The sequence below is a fragment of the Phragmites australis genome, chromosome 18 (assembly GCF_958298935.1).
Source record: "Phragmites australis chromosome 18, lpPhrAust1.1, whole genome shotgun sequence".
NCBI classification, from domain to species: Eukaryota; Viridiplantae; Streptophyta; class Magnoliopsida; order Poales; family Poaceae; genus Phragmites; species Phragmites australis.
The window spans coordinates 4,417,991-4,441,553 of record NC_084938.1 but is presented as its reverse complement, the minus strand read 5'-3'; the positions used below and the strand labels follow the sequence as shown (position 1 = coordinate 4,441,553).

Below are 23,563 nucleotides of genomic sequence, written 5' to 3'. Positions count from 1 at the left end.
ATAATTAAATCACACGGAAGCACAGATCCAACTTGTAATTTGCCATTCTATTATGTTCGCGACGACACGAGTAACAAAATGAGTCCAATATTGACTATGCTTGAAGTTTTAGCATGATGCAACGTGTCTACCTTACGTTACACGTCGCCAATTTAGGAAAGAATCAAGGTTTTATGTAAGTACAAGTCAACCCTTTTCTTCCATTTGCAACTTAAAATAGGCTTCAAGCGACGACATATTGCCGTTCTTCTAGAGAGTTTTCACACCGTCGAAATTATTCTGCTGATGGTGCGGGGAAGCTTCCGGCGAGGGGTAATTTGGAATCTGGAGAGTTTTTCACATCGTCTAAAATATTATGATCATGCTAGGTTCCTAGCAGAAAAAAAATTTGGTCCGGTATATTGGTTTACCTGTTCTCATTGGACCCATAGAAAAAATATCGATATTTTATTTAAATTTTATTTATATTTGTTTGAATTTTGATATATTTGATTTGAATTTTATATATTTGTTTGAATTTTATCCAATACATCCAATAAATCATGGTTATTGATGATATTTGATAAATTATATTTACCGGCAAAAATCCTTGGTTCCTAGTACAACTTCCTTTTGACGAATTCACGAAACTACGCTGAAACAAAAGTAAGAAAAAGAAAAGTACCTGCTTCCTATTTGGATGCTACTGCTTATAGTTTCGCATCCAATTCTCATGGTCTCATGGGCGGACCTCCGGCGAGCCTGGGCAGCTGCGTAGGCTCCGTCCTGGCAAGCAGCCTAATAAGAGATTTAATAATTAGAAGTAGTGCAGCCTAATAAGAGATTTAATAATTAGATCGGGTAAATTTTAGGCAAAGCCTACATTTTAGGCAAAGCCTACATTTAGGCCCAGGCTCCTTCAAATCCACTGCATGGTCTCATCATCTCTGGAAAAGTGAAGGTTCTGTTACTTCACAGAAAGAAAAACAAAAAAGAACAAAGGATAGCTAAACCATTCATAGCTGAAAGTTGAAAGGTTTGGCATACAACCCTAGTTTATTATTACATCATCTTAACTCATTCCTGATAGTTAAAAGAAAATAAAAACATAAAATATCATATAAATATAAATTATCGATCATATAGTCTAGTACTTACTTAAACTGAATCTCAAAATTGAAATCACGATTAAGAAATGGTTTGTTTGTTACATGATTACATCCACAGCTTGGATATTGTTCTCACACCGTTCCTGAATCATTCGGAAACTGAAACAAGTCTCGTCCAATTGAGTTCTCAGGCCATGGAAAGGTGCAGAAATGAACGTTTGTTGTGCTACCGCGTTGAATCCAATTATTTACCAAGCTCGAAAAGGAAGATTTAAACTCCATCTTATATGGACAGGTAGAAAGATAAAAACAAGTGAAATTACATACCAACACAATGATAAACAGAGTGCATATTCTTATCTTACAGAGAGATGTGAAACGACGACTTCACTATGGCCAAAGCAAGAGCAAAACCAAAAACCTGACGCCGACACACGGAACAAATCGACTCCAGAACCAAACACGACAAGTGCCCGAATATTCCCAGCAAATCTAAGCGCAGCACCAAACTATTGTGCCCATCGCGCGCATGATCTACAGCTTTTAATTTTTTTGTTGAAAGGAGCATGATCTACAGCAGCTCCATCGCTTCCTTTCACTCAATTATCAGGTGGATGCGACTACGCGCGGAGCACGTGGAGGATGACCAGTGACAGGCCAGTTAGAAACAGCGCGAAGAAGCCAAAGCTCGCAGCCGGTGAGGCCGTGCCGGCGGCGAGCCCAGTGACAGCAGCGGAGGACGCGACGAGTCCTGCGACCGGAAGGCAGCGGCGTAGGTGTTCGGCCGGCGTGCTGGGGCTGCCGTACACTGTGCCGAGGTTGTCAGCCAGCGCGCCGGAGCTGTCGTACACGGCGACGAAGTCGTCGCGGAGGGCGCCGAGAAGCTCCTCGCCGCGTCCGGCGCCCGGGCGCGCTGGGCGTGCGAAGTTGCCAGAGGCGTCGAACACCGCGCCGGGGGCGCTGCGGAGCACGCCGAGAAGCTCCTCGCCGCGTGCAGCGCCTAGGCAGGCCTGGCGCGCGAAGTTGCCGCACATGTCGAACACCGTGCCGGGGGCGCCGCGGAGGACGCCAAGAAGCCCCTCGCCGCGTCCGGAGCCTAGGCGGTCCTGGCGCGCGAAGTTGCCAGAGCTGTCGAACACGGCGACGAAGTCGTCGCGGAGCGCGCCGAGAAGCTCCTCGCCGGGTCCGGAGCCCGACCGGGGCTGTAGCGCGAACTCGCCGCAGTCGACGAACACCGCACCGGGGACGCTGCGGAGCATGCCGAGTAGCTCCTCGTCGCGTCTGCCGCACGAACTCGCCGGATTCGTTGAACACCGCAACCAGGGCGCCGCGGAGCACGCCGAGAAGCTCCTCGGCGCCCGGGCGGAGCTACCGCGTGAACTCGCCGGAGTCGTCGAACACCACGCCGGGGGCGCCGTGTAGCACGCCGAGAAGCTCCTCGGCGCGTCCGGCGCCTGGGCGGAGCTGCCGCGCGAACTCGCCGGGGTTTCGTACATCGCACCGTAGAAAGGCCCGTCGCGGCGCACGCCGAGCTGGTTGTAGAGCATGCCGTGGTTGATGTGGACCTCGCCTCCCTGGTCCGCGCAAGCCATGCCGAGCTCAGGCAAGATCTCGGCGTTCACCGCCGCCGGCCTCGCCACCCCGCGCATCTTCGCGGGCTCCCTCTCCGACCAGGCGAACACCCCTCGATTTGGAGCGAGTTGCGAGCTTTCGATCGGCTCTGATCGCTCCGAACTCAAGGGGGTGACGGGTTGTGCTTGGAAATGGAGCACATGGAGGATGACCAATGACAGGCCAGTTAGAAACAGCGCGAAGAAGCCAAAGCTCGCAGCCGGTGAGGCCGTGCCGGCAGCGAGCCCAGTGACAGCAGCGGAGGAGGCGACGAGTCCCGCGACCGGAAGGCAGCGGCGTAGGTGTTCGGCCAGCGTGCCCGGGTTGTCGTACACTGTGCCGAGGTTGTCAGCCAGGGCGCCGGAGCTGTCGTACACGGCGACGAAGTCGTCGCAGAGCGCGCGGAGAAGCTCCTCGCCGCGTCCGGCGCCCGGGATGGCCTGGCGCGCGAAGTTGCCGGAGGTGTCGAACACCGCGCCAGGGGCGCCGCGGAGCGCGCCGAGAAAATCCTCGCCGCGTCCGGGGCCCGACCGGGGCTGTAGCGCGAACTCGCCGCAATCGACGAACACCGCACCGGGGACGCCGCGGAGCATGCCGAGTAGCTCCTCGTCGCGACCGGCGCCCGGGAGAGTCTGCCGCACGAATTCGCCGGATTCGTTGAACACCGCAACAGGGGTGCTGCGGAGCACGCCGAGAAGCTCGTCGGCGCCCGGGTGGAGCTGCCTTGTGAACTCGCCGGAGTCATCGAACACCATGCTGGGGGCGCCGTGTAGCACGCCGAGAAGCTGCTCGGCCCGTCCGGCTCCTGGGCGGAGCTGCCGCGCGAACTCGCCGGGGTTGTCGTACATCGCGCCGTAGAAAAGCCCGTCGCGGCGCACGCCGAGCTGGTGGTAGAGCATGCCGTGGTTGATGTGGACCTCGCCTCCCTGGTTCGCGCTAGCCATGCCGAGCTCAGGCAAGATCTCGGCGTTCACCGCCGCAGGCTGTCGATCGGCTCTGATCGGCGAGCACCCCTTGATTTGGAGCGAGTTGCGAGCTATCGATAGGCTCTGATCGCTCCGAACTCCAAAGGCGGGTGATGGGCTGTGCTTGGAAATGGTGCGTTTATATAGGCGTGGAAAGGGAAGGCGTGATAGAGACAGCAGGTGACGACGACGTGCCGGGTTCCGGCGGGCGACACCGAGCCCGGCCCGAAGCCCACTGCGGTGAGTTCACACGTTGGCTTCCGCGCCCGCACCGTGAATTTCCTGGACGTCGCGGCTCGGAGCACCCGGATGCGATGCGGTGGGTGGACCGAGAGCTTGTGAAGGCCAGCGGGGAGGATTTCGGACCAAATTTTAAAAGTTCTTGTGATTGGATTGAATATGAACGAGCCATCAAGCGGACGCATTACTCGCATTTCATCTCAAATTCTGCCTTACTAGTCACCGACTGTCACTGAACTGTTGTCGTTAACTACATAAAATTTCTCATAAACTTCTCAGAAACTTTTGGATCGATTTCTCTACACAAAATTTCACAAAAAGAAAAAACAAGGCAAAATTAGGTGATACCATCGCAAAAATGTTCATATTGAAAAATATCATCGACTGTGAGATGACATACGAGCCCATGACCTACATGTTATCCTCATACCGATAATATTTTCGAACTTTTACAGTTTTTGCGATGGTACTCAACAAATTGCCTAAAAAAACAAACAAATGTGTAAATTTCAGATCAAAAGGTTTTGATAAAAAAAAATTGGAAGAAAAGTTTTAGACAAAAAATTTGATAAAAAAATATGGAAGAAAGTTTTAGACAGAAAATTGATTAAAAAATCTGGAACAAAGTTTTCGGATAAAAAATCTGGAAGAAAGTTTTCAGGCCAAAAAGTTTTGATCCAGAAAATATGGAGTTAAATTTTCAGTTCGAAATTCACTAAATGTTCAACCCAAATAATTCTAAAGAAAAATGAAATCACCTCCTCGGATGTCTTGTAGCGGCCCGCCGGTAACAAACTCACTACGTAAGAAACATCAAAGGAGACACATCATTAGTAGCGGCCGATAATAACTCGTCATTAATGCACCATTAGTAATAGGTCCAATAACAACCCGTCACTAATGTGTGGCCTCGGCTAGGATTCGGTCAAGACCTTTCACTAACGAGGTATCATGAGTGACGGTGAGGGAACGTTCCATCACTAAAGATAATAGTAACAAGTCACATAAAAATCTATCACTAATGGTGTACTCATTAGTGACAGGTAAAGAGAGCACACATCACTAAATGTAGCATCGGCGGTTCATAGCCGGGACTACTAATTAGTGATGGGTAAATATGGATATCCGCTGCTAATGTGAAAGTAATTAATGATAGATCATAGTTGTCACCCATCACTAATATGTTGTTCTTGGACTGGTCGAGACAAGCGTCATTAGTGACGGGTTATGAGTGTAGGAAATATGGCCCTATCAGGGCATGTATGTGATTTTGGTGATTAATGATAACGTAGTCAATTGGACTAACATGTTTGTATCATGGATACAATACAAAAAGAAGTCACCACAGCCGGGACGAAGATCACCTGAATTGGACAGGCCCTAGAAAGTTTGTTAATGCTGGAAGGTCCGACACAAAAGAGTTGTGAACGCCGAAGTATTTCTGTCTGGCTGTTTTTAATACACCAGATGGTCTGGCGCTTGATGTTGTGCACACCAGAGCATTTGTTGCAGAGAGGATTGCAATTGTTGAAGACTGAAGAACTACATGATGGATGATCTGGTGACTATAGCTATGCACGCCGGAGGCTTCGCCGGAGTTTTTGTTGCAAAGAAGATATCAAAGTCCAGTTTGACGTGGTTGAACATGCTGGATGGTTTAGTGATGAAGCAAGACAACACTAGAGTATTTTGCACAAAGAGAAGTGGTGCGGTTTGGCTCAAGTGTATACACTGGATGGTCCGGAAATGAAGCTGGTGAACACGTCGGAACATCCGATGTTCACATTGGTTTTGAGTGGGGTTCTAACGGCTAGTTTTTGGAAGGTGTACACATCAGATGTTCCAGTGAGTGCAATCTATTTACACCAGATCATTCGACGTATATAGTAAAGTTTAATCCACATGGCAGAGACTATAAATACCCCGCTACTTAGTCATTTGAGGGTGTGGCTGTCCAGAGGAAGCTGATATACGATAGTGAAGATATCTAAGCCACTAAAGTGCTGAAAGTGATCATCGAAGGCAATTAAGCATAATATTAGAGAGTGATTAGTGCTAATAGGCCTAGAGAGAGTTATTGTTAGGTGTTGGTGCCTAGATGGTGGATCAAGGAGTGATCTTACCGTATACCTAGAGGTACACCGACACCTTGGAGTCTTAGTTACTCACCGACATGGTGAGCCTTGGTGGCTCATGCTTGTTGACCCTCTGACTTGATGTAGAGTGGCGGCAAGAAGCTTATACGGGGACGCGAAGGCCTTACTTTGGTGGCTCAAGCTCCAAAGTAAAGACTGCAGTAAGTGACCGAAAGAGAGGCTAGCGGTGAGACCTTGCCTTGGTAGCTCAAAAACCGTGAACATGAAGATTCGAGCTCAAGTGATGAGAAGCTCTTCCTTAAGATCATCATCATACAAGTCGTCATTATGCAAGTCATCACACGAGTGCCTTATGGCCAAAGATGTGGAAAACGATGTAAATAATGATGAATTCGATGAGGATTGTCCCTCCCATGAAGAACTTCTTGAATTGATTAATGGGCAACAAAGGACCTTAAAAAAACAAGCAAAAGAACTTAAGAAACTCAATGCTCTTAATGAAATGCATGCTACCTTTGTTTCTAATTATAAATAATTATTAAGCAAATTTGAATTGATAAACAATAAACATGAAGATCTTAAGACTAAATTTAAGTGCATTAAAGCTCAACCTAAAGTCCTCTTGAAGCAATTTATATCTCTATTCAATTTCAATCCTAAGGAAGATGCTTCCACTTCTTATGATGATTTGATTGATTTAGCTAGCTCACCCCTTTACAATGAGATATGCGTTGAGAATATTTTTGTAGAACCATCTAATGAACTCATTGCATAAGAGAATGATGAGCTAAAATAAGAAGTAGAGAAACTTAAGAAGGACTTGGCAAAACTAAAGGGCAAAGAACATATCCAACCTCCTCAAGATAACCGTGTCAACATGGTAAATAAGCTTGCGGAAGGGTCCACCGTGACATACTTTGAGTGCCATCAAGAAGGCCAGAAGTACTTCCAATACAAACAAGTCAAGAAGAATACCAAGGAGAAGAAGAAGATGAAGAACCTCTCAAACAAAACCTCCAACCTCTACACCATACCCAACAATAAGATCAAGATCAACAGCAACCACTACAAGCTCAAGAAGAAGGACAATGACAAGGTGGTTGCACATATGATTGGAAGAAAAGACAGGAGATGGAACCAACCCATTTGGGTGTCCAAAAAAGTTATCACCAACATAAAGGGTCCCAATCGGTTTGGGTTCCAAAGAAGATTTGAAGACCATGGGTCTTCAGGAATTTGGAGACTTGGCTCATAAGATGAAGTGAAGTTTCAAGTAAAGAAACCAAGTGTACAAGATTAGACGTATTGATGAAAACCTTGATCATCATATACCCAAATCCCCGTCCAAAGTTAAATGAGGTAATGGTACTAGATACAAAATCTTTTCAATTGATATATACATTTGTCTTGTCTAGGATTGTATATGCTTATTTATATCTATTGCAATGTCTAGTGTAGGTTCATCTTATGATAGGTTGCTTATGCTTCTTTCTAACCCATGAGCAACCTACATGATTTATTAGTTGAAGGCTCTTTATATGATACTAGTTTTACATTTGGTATCATTTACGTGCCATGAATCAACCTATAGGGTACCCCATTGTTATCAATAACAAGTGCATTTCTCTCACAAGTATTCAACACTTGTATGCACACACTTAGGGGGAGCATAGCTTATGAGTTATGATTTTGAGACTAACATGTGTTGTAAGTTGTATCTTTTGTAGTCTCATGGAGTAATTCTCAAATCCCCGAAGGTAAGCTATACTTAAAGGCTTCAATTAGTATCACTATCAAATTATTTGTTCATCTAAGCTACCTCCATACATAATATGACCTAAACTTTTTATTCCTATATATTGTCTAGTGATACATATGTTTCACCTTATCATATGCATGTACACATAGAGGGAGTTTAGACTATATTATGTGATTTTCAGGTATTATGATCTTTGTGTTTCTATTTCAGTTGGTATCCATATAACCATTTCAATTGGATCCCTACAAGTGGTACTATCTTATTGGATCATGGTTAATGAAGATCGCTCCTGTGTACTCTAATGTTTTCCTTTGAGTTCAACTTGTGGCTGTCGTCTTTTTGAGATTGTTGACAAAAAGGGGAGAAGCTTGACAACCAAAGCAAGTGCAAGAAGCATGATATGAAAGATATCATGCCTAGTGGAAAACAAGCAAGGAAGCAAGATGCATAGGGATGCCATGGTTTACAAAGAGGGAGAAGCTCTTGCATATATGAATCAAGGGAGATAGTGGTGATGGTGAAAAGGGGAGCCACAACAAAAGGGAGACAAAGTGATAAGAACATGCATCCAAGTAAGTGGTAAGGCATTGTGCAAGTGTTACTATTTATTATTTGTGCCATTTACAATTGGTATTATTTATTTGCCACTTGCGTTGGTTGTATTGTTATCAATCACAAAAGGAGAGAGATTGTAGGAAACATGGCCCTATTAGGGCATGTATGTGATTTTGGTGATTAATGATAATATAGTTAATGAGACTAATATGTTTATCAAGAATATATATTAGTAGGTCTCATGGAAGCAATTCGTAAAGAAGCCACCGCAACCAGGATAAAGATCGCTTGAATTGGACAGATCCCAAGATTTGTTAACGCTGGAAGGTTCAGCACAGAAGAGTTGTGAACGCCGGAATATTTCTATCTAGCTATTTTGAATACGCCCTATGGTCCAGCACTTGATGTTGTGCATGCCGGAGCATTTGTTGTAGAGAGGATTGCAACTATTGAAGACCGAAGAACTAAACGCATGTAACATCCCAAAATCATAAGCTGTAGTTTTTGAAATAATTAATTATTGTTAATACAAGACTACGAGTTTAATTTCCAAGAGATCGAGTTTCTTTAAAATTTTAGAGTATAAATTTGATTCTTTCAGAATTCGTTTGGTGTGTTCAATCTATGATGGTTGATTTCTTTGGTGTTAATGTATTTATGAGATTTTCTTTTTTTATTTTCCTTGAGTTTTTTTGCATCAAAAATCATGTTTTATATGCATAGCATCTTTTTTAAAAATTTTAGAAAAATTGGCTTAGCCAAAAGTTATAAAAATTTAACCAAATATACCTTATGGTATATAGTATTTTGATAATTTTGGTAGAATTTTTTAGAGCGCATCTAAACAGATTTTTGAAAATTAAAGTTTCATTAGCTAAAAATAGATGCATATTTTGCAGGCCACATTATCTTTCTTGACCTATTTTCTTTCCTTTGCCCAACTCAAATCGACTACCACGACCCGAGAAGCTTCGGCTGTGTTCTCCTCGCCATGCCACTCCCTGTGCCCGTCATCAGCCAAGGACGAACACCACACCAAGCTCTGCTCACCGACATCCCGCACAGTGCCGCTCCCATACGCTTGTCCTCCTCATCCTCATCCACTTCTCTGCAGCCAATCGAGGACACAAGAAACTAGCTAGCAGCCACGCTCTCTTCCACCCGCGCACAGAGAGCAGGAGCACGCCATCTCCTCCCACGGCTTGCCTGCGGTCGCCTTCCTCTGAGTCTGTTGCATCTTCACCGAGCGCCGCGCATGATGGTCTTAGCCGCGCTAGAGCCCACCTGCGTTGGGTGAGACCGCGCCGGTGCCGGTGCCGCCACCGCCGCCTGCAGCTAAACTCGCCGCCTCGGAACCTCGGTGCCGCAACCAACCGCATGACTTCATGCCGTGCGCTACCGGCCTGGGCAACCGTGCAACCCGGAGCCGCCCAGCGTGGTTCACTGTCAAACTTCTTGCTGCCGACCAGCACCCGCACCAACGCCACCAGGCCCTTCTCGAGCTGCAACTATCAACTCCGACGCCGCTCATCCCCGTGGCCTAATCACTGCAGCTGCACGCAGCCTCATCTTTCTTAGCCCTGTGGTGAGCTTCTAATTGCATTCTAGTAGCTAGCTAATAGTCCGGTCTAACTTCTGTGCTACTGTTCATTCTTTGCTCAAAATGACTAACACTTGTATAATTCGTAGTAAAATAAATACAAATCAAAAAAATATGAAACCAAGTTTGTTAGTTTCATTTTGTCATACTCTACATGTTAAAAATGATAGAACTCATGCAATACTTTCTGATAATTAATTAATTAATTGAATGTGTTTTAGCTTATTTAAATCACAGTTAATTAATGCAATATTCTAAAAATGTGAAACCACTTTTATTAGCTTTATCTTGCCAAGAAATAAAGTATAAAAATGCAAGTTTTCATGAAAATTTCAGATTAAGTTTTGTAATGATTTAAATGTGATCAATCTTGTTTAATTCACCATTTAATCATGGAATTTCTAAAGTCTGTGAATCCATTTCTAATGATATGTATAAATAGGGTACTTTATAAGAAGAATGTTGTCCAGCATGTTAGATGAGTTTATCCATTATTTTAGCACATGTTTTGGTCTCACATTGTTAACTTCTAAAAATCTTTGTTGGTATAACTTTACACAAGAAAAATACATTTCACTCATACTCCGATTAACACGATTCTTATTGCAAAATTCATCTAAAATCATGTTCTTTATTTTCATGCAGAAATTTTTTGTGTTCATTGCTGTAGATTTCCTTGGATGGATTTATTTGCATCTTTCAGTGTTTATCGATCGAGTATTTGGCATGTACGTAAGTGTGATCAACGATGAATGATAGAGATCAGAAATATCACAAAGGTGAGAGGCAAGTAATCCCTTGACCATTTTGATCCCAGTGTTTAAATTTACTTTATGCATTGATTATGAAAATTTATTATGCATGCGTAGATATTTTATAAAACTGCTATTTGGAATGGTAGTCATGACCTAATTGAATCAATATGTCAACTCTCCTTGAACTTGTTAACCTTACCATTGTTAACATAGGCTTTGGGTTGACATGATAATGTCACTTGGATAGAACCGGACTAAGGTGTGATAGATATGCTTAGCCCCGCTGTCTACGGTAAATTATTTGATTGTCACACTATCACTTGGGACATGGAAATATTTGTTAAAATAGTTAAGTCATTGTTTCGATAAACTGGAGTTGTTGTTTAGACGGGGGCAGGTTTTTGTCAATGCGTGTCAGAAGGTGAGCGTCGTCTCACAAAAGAGTATGTAGGTGGAGACCTGCTCGTGTTGTATGAGGACAGGTACCTTGTACCTGGAACTAAGGGAAACAGTACAACCACATGTGCCGGTATGGATGACGGCCCTAGCTTATTAACCCGAGTAATTCTACCCTTGCTTCTTGGGAGTTTGGTGTGTATGTGCGGATAGTCCATGAGGTGGGTGTATCCGAAGGGACTCCTATGGCTATACACGTGGGATCAAAGTTTGCTGACACAATGATTAATACCCTCTGGACTAGTGGGACCACCTCTAGGGTACTTAGTCGGAGGGAATAATGTTAATTGGGAGGAGCAAGGGTTAGGATTAATCGGTGTAACGGCTTTGTCATGACGCCCTATGTACACCCAACGTGCAGAGTGTACGGTATCGACGGGTACCATCAAAGGGAAGTTCATATCGTATGGGTAAAGTGTACAAACTCTGCAGAGTAATAAATCTATTCGAATAGCCGAGCTCGCAGTCAAGAGCACCTTAGGAAAGGTTGCATGGTTTAGATTATTTGTTTTGGGATGTCGGGTTTCACTTGTAGGCACTAATGTAAGTATTGTGTATGTCTAGATGTAGAATCGATCTTCATGGTCTGTGGTAGACATGAAGCTATTGTTGTTTATTTATTTGCACTATCATTTACTTTTTGCTCTCTTTAAATTACATTACGAATCTATTACATTGTGTACTTTCCAAATTGTCAATGCATCTATGCAAAAGTAGATATATTGGCCATCTTTCAAATCAACCTGCATTATTGTATCATTGAAAAAATATATATAGCTTGCCTCCTGAAGTTGTTTATTCATAAATAATGCCAGGAAATCATGGAAACAATGATATCGGGTCTTTTTAGGATTCAACTCCCAGTCGGTTGCCTGTGGGCGGGTTTGTGGCACACCCGCTGGATATTTGAATCTATTTTGTTGTATTTTTCCGCTGCATGTTCTTTTTATATTCTAGACCGGTTGGTCATAATGTTATAAATTTAATCCAATTAAATATATTCACCTTGTAAAATGTATGGATGTGATATCACTGTTGTAACCGTGTGTACTTGAAACTGATCAGGAGACAATTACAGTGTAAACACGGAGTTTCAGGTAATCTAATTACCCGGGGCGTTACAACGCTGGATGATCTAGTGACTGTAGCTATGCATGATGGAGGCTTCGCCAGAGTATTTATTGCAGAGAAGATGTCAAAGTCCAGTTTGGCATGGTTGAACGCACCGGATGGTCCAGCGATGAAGCAACACAACGCCGGAGTATTTTGCACAGAGAGAAGTGGTGCGGTTTGGCTCAAGTGTACACGCCGTATGGTTCAGCGATGAAGCTAGTGAACACGCCGGAACATTCAGTGTTCACATTGGTTTTGAGTGGGTTTTCAACGGCTAATTTTTGGAAGGTGTACATGCCGGATGTTTCGGTGAATGCAATCTGTTTACACGGGATCATCCAAAGTATACAGTAAAGTTGCTAAAAAAAGAGACGCACACATTCCACCTCCCGTGAGGCGAGATGGCATCCACGCTCGAGGATGTCTCGCTCCTGATGGGCCTACCTTGCGCGGGTGCCGCTATTGGGGCTAGGGACGTGGGCGTGTGCTGGCAGGATGAGATGCTAGGCCGCTTCTCAGTCGTTCAATGGATGGACGGCGTAGCCCCGTTCAGGTCTTTTACAGCAAACGAGAAGCATGACCCGACGAAGGTCTTTCTCGTTCAGTTTATGATATGTATATCTTTTAATGGTTTCTCATTTTCTTTATGTTATTAACAGATGCATATATTTGTACTTCTTTCTTGTTTGACAGGTAGACACCATCCACCCACTGGTAGGCACCGAGGACGTCTCCCGACACCTGGAGGCGTATCTCTTGTGGTTATTCAGGTGGGTCATGTTTACCGAGACTCATTGCAACACGGTCTCGAGGAGCATGATCCCCTACGGCAGAGAGGTTGCGAACGCCGATCCAGCGAAGGTCCCGCAGTACACTGGGTGTTAGCTGTGCTAGCTACGACATACTGCAGCTTGTGCGACCAATACGTTTTTTCTAAGCCTAATGATTTTATTGGATTCTCTACCTTACATGTAGAGGCAATAATAACTAATTGCTAAACTTTTGCAAAATGAAATGACCACACCAAGCAACAGCTTCTACAGGGAATCTCTGTCAAGCATCAATGCCATAACTTTTTCAGCTTTCACAGGGATTTCTATACTCCAACCCCCAACCGAGCCTGTGCACTCAGTCCATGCACCAGCCCCTATCCATTATAAATAACCACACTCTCATCCATGGATAGACCACTCCTTCCTCAGCTCTCTCAATTGCAATGTCTTCCTCAGTTCCACCAAGCCCACCCAAGAAATATTGGAGGATTTTCGTCCCACAGGGGGTCGAACCACTGATGTGCTTCTGTAGCGACCCTTATAGTCATCGCGAGTCCCAGGATATATCCTACACATATGGTCTACGCTTCTTCATGTGTGCCAACTACTAGTACGACAAGCCTCGACATGGCGTATGAGTACCCACCGGTATAGCGACATAGATCACTCATGTGGCACTTTCCACACGATTTCATGAACTCTCTTACTAATCTCCCCTCTTGTTTCTTTTGTCCAGTCTCCTCTACCTATTTGCGACTTCATGCAATGGCTCGATATGGAGCAAAATGAGGACCAAAAGTGGTGGGTGGACATGGAGATGCAGTGGAGGAGAGAAGCTTACCAACGCCGTGAATACGAGCGACATCAGAAGGAACTACGGATGAAGCGGCAGGAGGAGGAGCGCATCAGGAACGCCACGAAAGAGTGTGCCGCGGCTCAAGCACACGAAGCAGAGAGGGAAAGGAAGCGGGAGAGGACCCGCCGCGCTAAGACGAGGGCCCCGATGCCCTACGAAAAGACAAATATTCTAGGTGCACTCAGCAGAGAGCATCTATTATACCCCGACCTATTTTAATTCCCTAAGGCATGTTAAGTTAGCAGTGGCACGCTATTAGGTTAGTCTTTAGGTGTATCGTACATGCCAACGTTTGTTGTCATCTCTTTACGATTATGGTCCATTCGCGCAGCGATGAAAAACCTCATGTCCTATGTAATGTTTATCAACGTATGTAAACTTCGTGCCGGGTTATATGATATTTGTGCTCCATAACTATTATTATTCGATAAATTAGATTTTGTATTCTCACAAAGTCACTTTGTTAAAAAAAATTCCACACTTTACACCAACTAAATAAAAAATATTGAGAAAATTAATGTGCAATATTTTTCAAGTTACCGAATACAAATTCTATTAAAATACTAATTATACATATAGTTCTGAATTAAATCAAATGAAGGTCTCGCCTGTTTAGCGAACGACATCAAGGTCTCGCCCATTCAATTATACATATAGTTCTACAGTTGAATTAAATCGAATGAAGGTCTCGCCCGTTCAACGGACGACGGTAGGGTAAAATTCATTATTTTTGAAACGGGCATGTAATCTTAAAAAAATTGGAAAAAAATATAAAAAAAAATCCACAGCGGAGCACCAAACCCAGAGCACACCACAACAGAACAAATGGAACAGTAAATGGCTTCCTATGGCCTTCATAAAAGAATTCTTAGCCAGGTTTAAACAGCATCACATCATTGGTACTGTACAAATAATCTGCACCAGAGGCCTACATCCTAAATAACAATGCATAATACATGTGGACACCCAGAAGCACACGTTTTGTAGCTCCCGTGACCTGAGGCTACATGGCCAGTGATATAACATCTGGAGAAAAATAGCACAAATATGTAGACACACTAGCACCTGCAAGATGTCTTATACAACACACCCGCCGCCAAATGGGCAGTGTACTTTTTTGCGATATAATCAATAGATTCCTAAGTTAAGAGCACCAAGCTTATGAACTGCTTGTAATCTTCTGCTCATAGAAAAAGTATGATCAGTATTGGTAGCTGGCTGCAGCATGATATATAGCCTGCAAAAAGTTTTTATGGGAACCCCTTGGGTTAGAACAACATTACCCCCAGAGACTGTGAACATAGTTCTATGAACTGACAAATAGTTCTGTTCAATACAATACAAGCAATTTCAATTGTTTCTATTACTCGTATTTTTGCATTTTAGCTATGATGAGAAATCATCGTAATACAAAGTTTCTCAATAAAGATAAAGATCACGTATTGTTTTGTATATATACAACAGACATATATCATGAGTAACTTGCATCACAGGTACAACAACTTGCGAGGTGAGTTCTTTGAGAAGCCCTCATCCTTGAGCTACTTGCACCTACCTCTTAAATAGCTGTAACTGTGATGCATACGAGTGCATATTACTCATATACTATCTAAATACAGAGAAAGCAATTTCAATATTGTTAGTTGAGCTTCTGGAGCAAGCTCCCAGGCCGGCGACCCAGGTTCGATCCCCGGTGCTAGCCCCCGGAGGCTCCCTCTGTTGAGGGTGTGGAGGCTCCACTAATGAAAAAAAAATTTGTTAGTTGAGAGAAAACCTCTTGATCTGTAAGTTACTGCAGATCCAATTGATCTACTGATGTTCATTCTTCAGTAACTATCTAGTAAGAAAAAATGGATGCTGTGACGGTCCTATTGCTATTAACTGTCTAGCTAATAAAATATAATAATGCAGGTGAACATGATAACATTCCAACTGCGCACTGTCGAATTTTATCATGAATTAAGATGTAGAATACAACGCCAATCCAATAACACGATGCTTTCTTTTAAACTGAAATAAGCAACTAAGGAAACCAACAGAACAACCAAAGTGAAGAATTTACCGTTCTATTTTATCCAATCTCGGGTACACACGAGAGCCTCAATTGTTTTGATGTTTAATGTGCTCCATTGCTTATGGATCATTGGTCCCTCACCGCTTAATGCTGCCTCACCATTAAGAGCAGCAGCTGGCATTGCTAGGACATCGCGTGCCATAACTGAGAGGGTTGGATACTTTGTAGAATTACTCATCCACCAGTTCAGAATATCGAAATCATCCTTCCTCGGAACAAGGCCATCTTCAAGATAGTTGTCAAGTTCGGTCAATAGTTGGCTCCTAGTCTGCACATTAAGATGTTCATCCCAATCCTCCAATGAATCACTGTCGAATCCATCCACTTCAACATCACGAGATTCACGGTTTGATGTGTCAATACCCAGCTTATCTACAGGACCACAATATTCATGAAACAGCTCCCTGATTGTATCACGTATGGCAGATACATACTTTTCTGCATCAGTGCCAAAAGCTTGTTTTAGACGGAACTCGATAAAAGTAATTTTGAATCTGGGATCAAGAACAACAGGCAGTGACAGCCATACGTATGAATTTTGCCAATACTCATTGAACGCTTCCTGCATCTCCCAAACCATGCTAGCAAGTTCAGTATGATCAGTAGATGCTTCTTCTTGCAAAGTTGTCCTAACTTTCCATAGTTCATTGAAGTATATATTTGCTGTGGGGCAAACAGAACCAGAAATTACTTCGATAGCACGATAAAAAGCCCTCAATATCTTGCAAACAGGCTCAACAAATTTATTATCTTCTGTAGATAACAATTCTTCAGAAGGAGATGTCTTCTTGAAATGCAGAAGAACTTCAAGCCTAAAGTAAATTTTGTGCCACCATTTCGCATCTTCCTGGGGGCACTTCAATCCCATATGTGCAACAACTTCTAGAAATTGCTGACGAGTCAGCGGTGTGGACATATGTGCCTGAATAAATCTGTCTAGTATATCAGCAACAAGATGAAGCATTGGTTGCCCTTTTGAAACAATGCTATTAAGCACATCATCCACACAAACAATATTGTATAGCTCACCTCCAATAGGAAGGCTCTTCTTTTGGATGAGTAAGTCAATCAGCTTTGAGGTCCTCTCATCGTTTCTAATTTCACTGACAGATGTCAAGCTGAAATGCTTCTGATCAAGATTCCAATCTCTTATAGCTTCACATATGACATTAAACGGCCCACTCTCAGAATCTAGTACACAAGCCTCCTTAGAACGTATCATCCTTTCAAAATTAGTAGTTGAGGACGAAAACACTCCAAACTTGATGATTTTCCTTCGAAGTTTCCAATCTGAATCGATAAAATGCCCTGCCAAATAGAAATATTTCACTGAGGCATCAGATCCATGAGGAATGTACACATTTGCTGATAAGGAAACCCGATGGGATGAAAGTGCAATTTTCTCCTTAAGGTCAGCTTTTTCTTTCTGATACAAAAGAGTTAAATACTCTTCTATATCAATGCTTGAAGCCATGTTAAACGCAGGGTGGAGGCTCTTTGCAAACCTTCTCATTTCTTCATGCTCGACAATTGACAAGGGATAGCCATGTAAAACAATCATTTTGGTTAGCTCTAGATAAGATGCTTCTTGATCAACTTTCCTGCTTGTATTCGGAGCAGTCTGAGCTGATGAGGTATTTTGCTCCATAGGGTTCATCTCATCCATTGCTGGTAATGCTAGAATGTGTCCGTCCACAGGGATTTTATCACTAGAGCTACCCTTGAGGAACTTGCTAGCATATTCTGCAATCTGAATCTTACCATTTGTCAAGGCAGGTGAAAGCTCATCTTGAAGCCTAGACTTCAAACTTGGCACACTGGACTGGAACAACACATCCTTCTGATGATTTTTGCTAGTTCCGCCTCGCGCTGGACAAGTCTGAGTATGTCGGTTCAAATGGCTTCTACCTTTATCTGCACTGAGTCGCTTGTGGCAGCGGACACAGTCAGCACCCTGGATTCTCCCTTCAAAATAGAATGGTATAAAATCCTTCCATACCTTTGACCTGAACTTGCTGTTCACACTATGAGTTATCAAATTTATGTCATCATGTGAATCTGGAAGAATCTGGTCCACTGGGTCTATTTCATTCACCAATAGATGCATAAAGTTGAATAATTCAGTCAGAATTTGCACAAATTTCCATGAAGAAAACAGCAGCTTAGATTACACCCAAATATACAGCATACAAACTGGCAAGCAACAAATTTTCTTACATAAGGCACAACAACCGATACATGAGCTGTATATAATCTATTGTATGCCCCCTTCGTTTCACTATATTTGTGCAAATCCATCATGTACACATACCAGTGAAGCGCCAACCACATAATCTCTTTCAAAACATTAAAGTAGGGGATAGAGAGTTGAAACATTGTAATATCTAAATTATTTTTTATTCGGAAAATAATATTTAAATTCTTAATGTCTCAGATGACAATCATTGTGAAACAACACTTCATGAAAAACGAACAAATATTACTAAACAGTGGGAGTAATAGAAACCAATGAGAAAAGATCTAAAAGCTCCCATACTAGTTAAGAACAAAGAGAAATGTACATAAGAATATGAAAATCTATTATGCAGAATCTACAGTGTAGCTGCATAGATTAAAATCATCTTGCATAAGGGCTGCTGGATAACCAAAGCATACCATATGGGAAGTCCACATGCTGTTGCTGCTGGCTCGGACTGAATCCCTCTTTTGCTCGACAAATTTTCTGGTGTCGCCACAAATGGCTTGTTCCATTGGACTGCCCATCAGCACCTTTGCAGCTCATGAGGAAATGGCAGTAGCGGCATTCCGCGCTCTGGATCACTCCGTTCACAAAGATGGGCTTGTACTCGTCCCAAACTTTAGACCGCTTCTTTCTGAATATGGAGGCACCATCAGAAGTTTCCCCTACTTCCATGTCATCACTGCCATGCTCGTCCAAGTGATCCATATCTGCAGATGATGATCCGACTCGACATTATTAACTTTCTCGACAGCATGTGGTTCAATCCAAATTAAACTGCAGAACTGATGAACGCCAAAATAAAATGCTTAACCACCATGCATACAGAAAGCTGGACTCAACAGGCGGCCTCGCCAACAGGTAGAACTCCCAAAAAGAAATGCCAGGAGCATTTTGCACAAACAAACAATAGGTGCAGAAGCTAAGTACAATGTGGACAACAAGACGCCAAGTGCGCAGCAGATCGCCATGAACTCCGATCCAACCTTACTAACAAGGCCATACTCCAAATGGCCACAATTTCATGCACACAGACAGCTATAATTCCAAAGCTAACACCTAGTATCATCTAAGCAACTTCAACTCTCCAAGCTCCCAGCTCCCTAAAAGACCGAAACCCTTACAAATAGCGGTGTCTAGTCTCCTTTGCTACGAACAACGAAGCAGTAACCATCCTTAGCTGCTACTAACAGCGCACGGCGACGAATTGGTTCACCAGAACTACACCAAAGGCAACGGCAGGGATCGCGTCACTTACTGCTCCTCCAGGAACCCGAAAATTCCTCCGAGAAATAGAGGCGGGAACCAGCTGGGGGCGTAGAACCGGAGCGGATTTGAGGGGATCGAGGCGCGCGATGGATCTGCGAGCAGCGGAAGGGGGATTCGAGTAGGGTTTGGGCATGGAGCTGGATGGATCTGTGGGTGGTGAGCTCGCGGGGAGCCTGGCCCAGTTCTTCATCTGGGCTCAAGTGGGCTCTGGATGGGTTACTGGGCCGCTGGCCGCACGGTAGGGATACATGGGCCGTTCGGCTGGCTACTGGAGAATTTTTTATTTTTATATTTTAATTTTTCAAATTTAGCAATTTTAGTTGTTCGTTTGAAAAAATAGCAACTATAGACTTCGGTCTCCAGTGGGAAGAGCGATAGGTGCACTATTTTTCAAATATTAAAATATAAAAAAGTCACTAGCAGACAGCCATGTTATGTAGTGGATAAATGGGTCGCCTATAGCAATTTTATGCAGCCTTTAGCAACTATAGACATCTGTCACCCGTTGGAAGGGCAGTATGTGCCTATCACCCTTCCAACAGGTGATATGTTTAAAAAAAATAAACTTGCCACTCTTGCAATAGGCAAGGGATGTCTATAGTTGCTATTTTTTCAAACAACGGTTTAAAATTGTTAAATTGAAAAATAAAAAAATTCCAAGTCATATCATGTAATGGACAAATGGGCCTTCTACAGCCATCTTCATGTCATGTGCTGGCACGAAATGTGGTGGGCTGGCCGCGCATTACAGCCCAAATCGTTTTTTTTTTTTTTGGAGTAAAAATTGCCTTTCTTGCAAAAATGGCACCGATAACCAATCTTTCGAAAGGGGTCTAAACTGTTTAAAAGTCAGACTGATATGTATTATTCAAATCAAACACCCCATAAGCTCTTGTCTGAGATTTAAATTCATTCGATTCACAGATGAACGGAACCCAAAAATCATAGCAGAACGTGACCCCGTCCCCAATTGTGAACAAGAAATTCATGAATTGGACAACTGGGTGCAACTCAACTGACAGGCACAAACTGAAATTACTTCCGCGTGGATCGAACGAAGAGTTGGATTTTGGTTGTGGATACAACAAACGAATCTTCAGGCTACAACTATTGTAGAACAAACTGTATTTCGACTCTAAAATGTTCAGATCCTAGGAGCTACACCGACTGTAGAATCTTAAAGGATGCACAAGGAATGCAACGAAGCAGAAAAAAGTTCCAGGGATCAGAGTATCTAATATGATTTTTCGACGCATCTGAAATTGAGGCAATACCAAAAACGATATGATGTAAGCGTAGCTGTTATGTACAAATGTGCATGCCCCTTCTGCAATCCCCAGGAATTCAACAGCTGAGCCCAGTTGATTGATGCAGATAACGGCCTGATATAGAAAATACTTACAAGAATCAGCCAGATATTAACTCATAATGCATATAAAAAGAAAACCAAATGAGAAGCTGACAATCAGTGTTAATAAACTGAAAAAGCGGATGCCATCACCATATGGTTGTCCGGTTATAAAAAAATTGGCAGGAAGGAAGAAAAGGGTAGATTGTCTTTTTTTTGTGGGGGGGGGGGGGGGGGGGTTAGACAGACAGGAACAAGGATACATTTCTCATATCTATTTCCTAGGCAAATTTGTTTTGACCAACACTGTAACAAAATTCCATGAAATATCCAATAGTACCGACAACACATTTTATAGTTCAGAGTTCAGGACAAGGTTTCAGGAGCTCAAAATCTTTAATCGACAAGAAGGAACAGTGCACCAAGAATTTCATATCAAGATAAGGATTACATACATAGAACCATGATTTATTCTGTTTGTCTCCAGTGTTATCATGCTGAGCTGTTGAAAGTACAACAGACACATCCCGGCAAAACCATGGTTCTGATTTATGAACTTACACCGCAGAATTAAGAAAACAAAAAAAAACAGTGAATGCCTCTGACAGCCCATATTACTTCTAACTACAATGAGCATACATGCCTGAAGAAAAAAAAAAGGAAAAATCCAGAAGACCAGAACATTCCCGCTGTTCACATGGATCCTCGGTTCTTCACCTCACATTTGACCACATTTTTACTGACTTAGCCAGAGATATTCTTATTTGACAGTCAAGCTAGTGGTTATTCTCAAACTAATACTAACACAAACCAAGATAGTAGTTGTTCTCAAACAACAATACTAAACAGCCAAGCAAAGCAAATGTATAGCGCATATGACGTCTCATTTCTGGATTGTAATGTCTACCAAGGTGCACATAACCAAATACAGAAGTTTGGTAACCCATCTTGGTTCATCAAGCAAACAAACAGCGATACAATAGAATCAGAACATCGCAACACTATCCCAGCAGGATGATCTAGCACCAGGCATGGCCAATAAAGTGGCAAACATCCATTCCTTGTACACACTACTCCTTGCAACACTCAAAGGTCGTGGAGAAACATAACAGTAACAGAGTAGTAACAACATGTCGAGAAATGGTTACCTATTCGGTGAGCGTATGAACATGGATTGAAGTGCCAACTAAGCTGGTGTAGCCGAGATGTTGTAGCGACTGCGCAGGCCATCAATAGCTCTCTCCGCCGACTTTGCCATCTCAGGGACAGTCACCTTGCACACTAGCCGCGGCCACCAAAGTTAGAACACGATAGCTTGATGAGAAACACGTGGAATTGAACTAGAATTCAGAGAATGTTTCTTCTCTCTGAAGTACCACGAGACGTAGACGCCTGCACCTCAGCCATAAACTTCTTGTAGGAGGTCTGCGAGTCCCGGAAAGCACCAGAAATTCAGAATAGAAATCAACAAGTAAGCAATGGCACAATCAATTACGGCCCCTACGAACAGCAAAAGCAACAAAGGGGATCAGGGATACCTTCACGGCCTCAGCGCGCTCGGAGATCTTGTCGGCCATCTTCTTGTGCTCCTTGTCCGCCTCCTCCGCCAGTTGCAGGCAGCCCTGCGTCTGCATCTGAACACAGCACGCATGAGCCGATGAAATCACATCAGATCACACACGCTGAAATGATGGTAGCAACCAAGCGAGCAGAGCGGGGGAACGGAGCGAGCAGAGCGGAGGGCGGAGGAGACGTGATCACCTTGAAGCGCTTGGAGATGCGGGAGTGGGAGGCCTCGAGCTCCCGGACGGAGTCGCCGTGGAGCGCGTCGAAGCGGCGCTTGAGGGAGTCGAGGTGGGACGCAGCGAGGCTCCTCAGGTCTCCGATGCTGGACATGGAAACGGCGGCGCCGGGGGCGGAGAAGGGGGAGGCGGCGAGGGGTGAGTTCCTGGTCCTGGGCTTCGCCGGCGAGAGGAAGCTGAGGTCCGCGGCGGGGGACGCGCCGCCGGCGGACGGCGAGGAGCCGCCGGAGACTGGGCTGGGCTTCGCCTTGGGCTTGGCCCTGGCCCTGGGCCTGGGCTTGGAGGCGGTTGCTGTTGCTCTCGCCTTCCTCATTGCTGCCCGCGTGTGCGCTGGTTGAAGCGAGGAAGGAATTCGAATTTCGAACGGTGGGAGGTGGAAGAGAGGAGGCGACTTTATAAAGGCGACGAGGGCCTGGAACTGGGGCCCACGAGCCAGTGAGGAACATCTCGCGTCCACGGCAAATTGAACAGGATTTTCGTTTTTTTCATGGTTCTCTGTTAGAAAAAATTCCAAGACTATTCTCTTCAGTATAGATTCTCACTACTTTCCCTTTATAAATTCTTTCGAAAAAAAACCATTAAAGATGAAATAAAATAAAAAAAACAAGAATAGAAAAAAAATCAGAAAATAAACGAAATAAAAAATATATAGTTAGAGATAGTCTAATGCACATATCTCCTGATTTAGTTCAGTATGGTTTGTGTTCTTGTCTTGATAGTACACCCGCCGCCCGTTCTGGTTTTTTCTGGTGTGAAACATTATAGGATGGGGCGAGCCCCAGGAAGAAATCCTTGTCAGTTCGTTGCACAGCAGGCACTCATAACACCTTTCGGCAGAGGGAAAGGCAAACAGTGCCTCTGCCTTTTACCCCTTGGCAGCGCTTGAACAATATCTAAGCTACAATAAATTTTACAAACCGTACCTGCCCAGTGAAAGCTACAGTAGAAGCTTCAGATAACACTG

The 23,563-nt window shown here is 43.8% G+C and overlaps 3 protein-coding genes across 3 annotated transcripts; all 3 read right to left on the bottom strand.

Moving 5' to 3' along the window:
- Positions 1-1,392: 1,392 nt before the first annotated feature.
- Positions 1,393-3,763, bottom strand: LOC133898429 (uncharacterized). The gene has a single exon (XM_062339120.1). The coding sequence runs from the start codon at positions 3,641-3,643 to the stop codon at positions 1,709-1,711; it is 1,935 nt and encodes a 644-aa protein (XP_062195104.1). The 5' UTR covers positions 3,644-3,763; the 3' UTR covers positions 1,393-1,708.
- Positions 3,764-14,803: 11,040 nt separating this feature from the next.
- LOC133899132 (zinc finger BED domain-containing protein RICESLEEPER 2-like) lies at positions 14,804-19,621 on the bottom strand. The gene is made up of 4 exons (XM_062340079.1): positions 19,439-19,621; positions 18,597-18,890; positions 15,930-18,023; positions 14,804-15,104 (listed from the first exon to the last, which is right to left on the bottom strand). Exons 2-3 carry the CDS (start codon positions 18,886-18,888, stop codon positions 15,934-15,936), a joined length of 2,382 nt encoding a protein of 793 aa, XP_062196063.1. The 5' UTR covers positions 18,889-18,890; positions 19,439-19,621; the 3' UTR covers positions 14,804-15,104; positions 15,930-15,933.
- Positions 19,622-20,377: 756 nt separating this feature from the next.
- Positions 20,378-23,129, bottom strand: LOC133898483 (uncharacterized). The gene is made up of 5 exons (XM_062339199.1): positions 22,559-23,129; positions 22,336-22,431; positions 22,174-22,222; positions 21,946-22,078; positions 20,378-20,831 (listed from the first exon to the last, which is right to left on the bottom strand). Exons 1-4 carry the CDS (start codon positions 22,910-22,912, stop codon positions 21,984-21,986), a joined length of 594 nt encoding a protein of 197 aa, XP_062195183.1. The 5' UTR covers positions 22,913-23,129; the 3' UTR covers positions 20,378-20,831; positions 21,946-21,983.
- Positions 23,130-23,563: the final 434 nt, after the last annotated feature.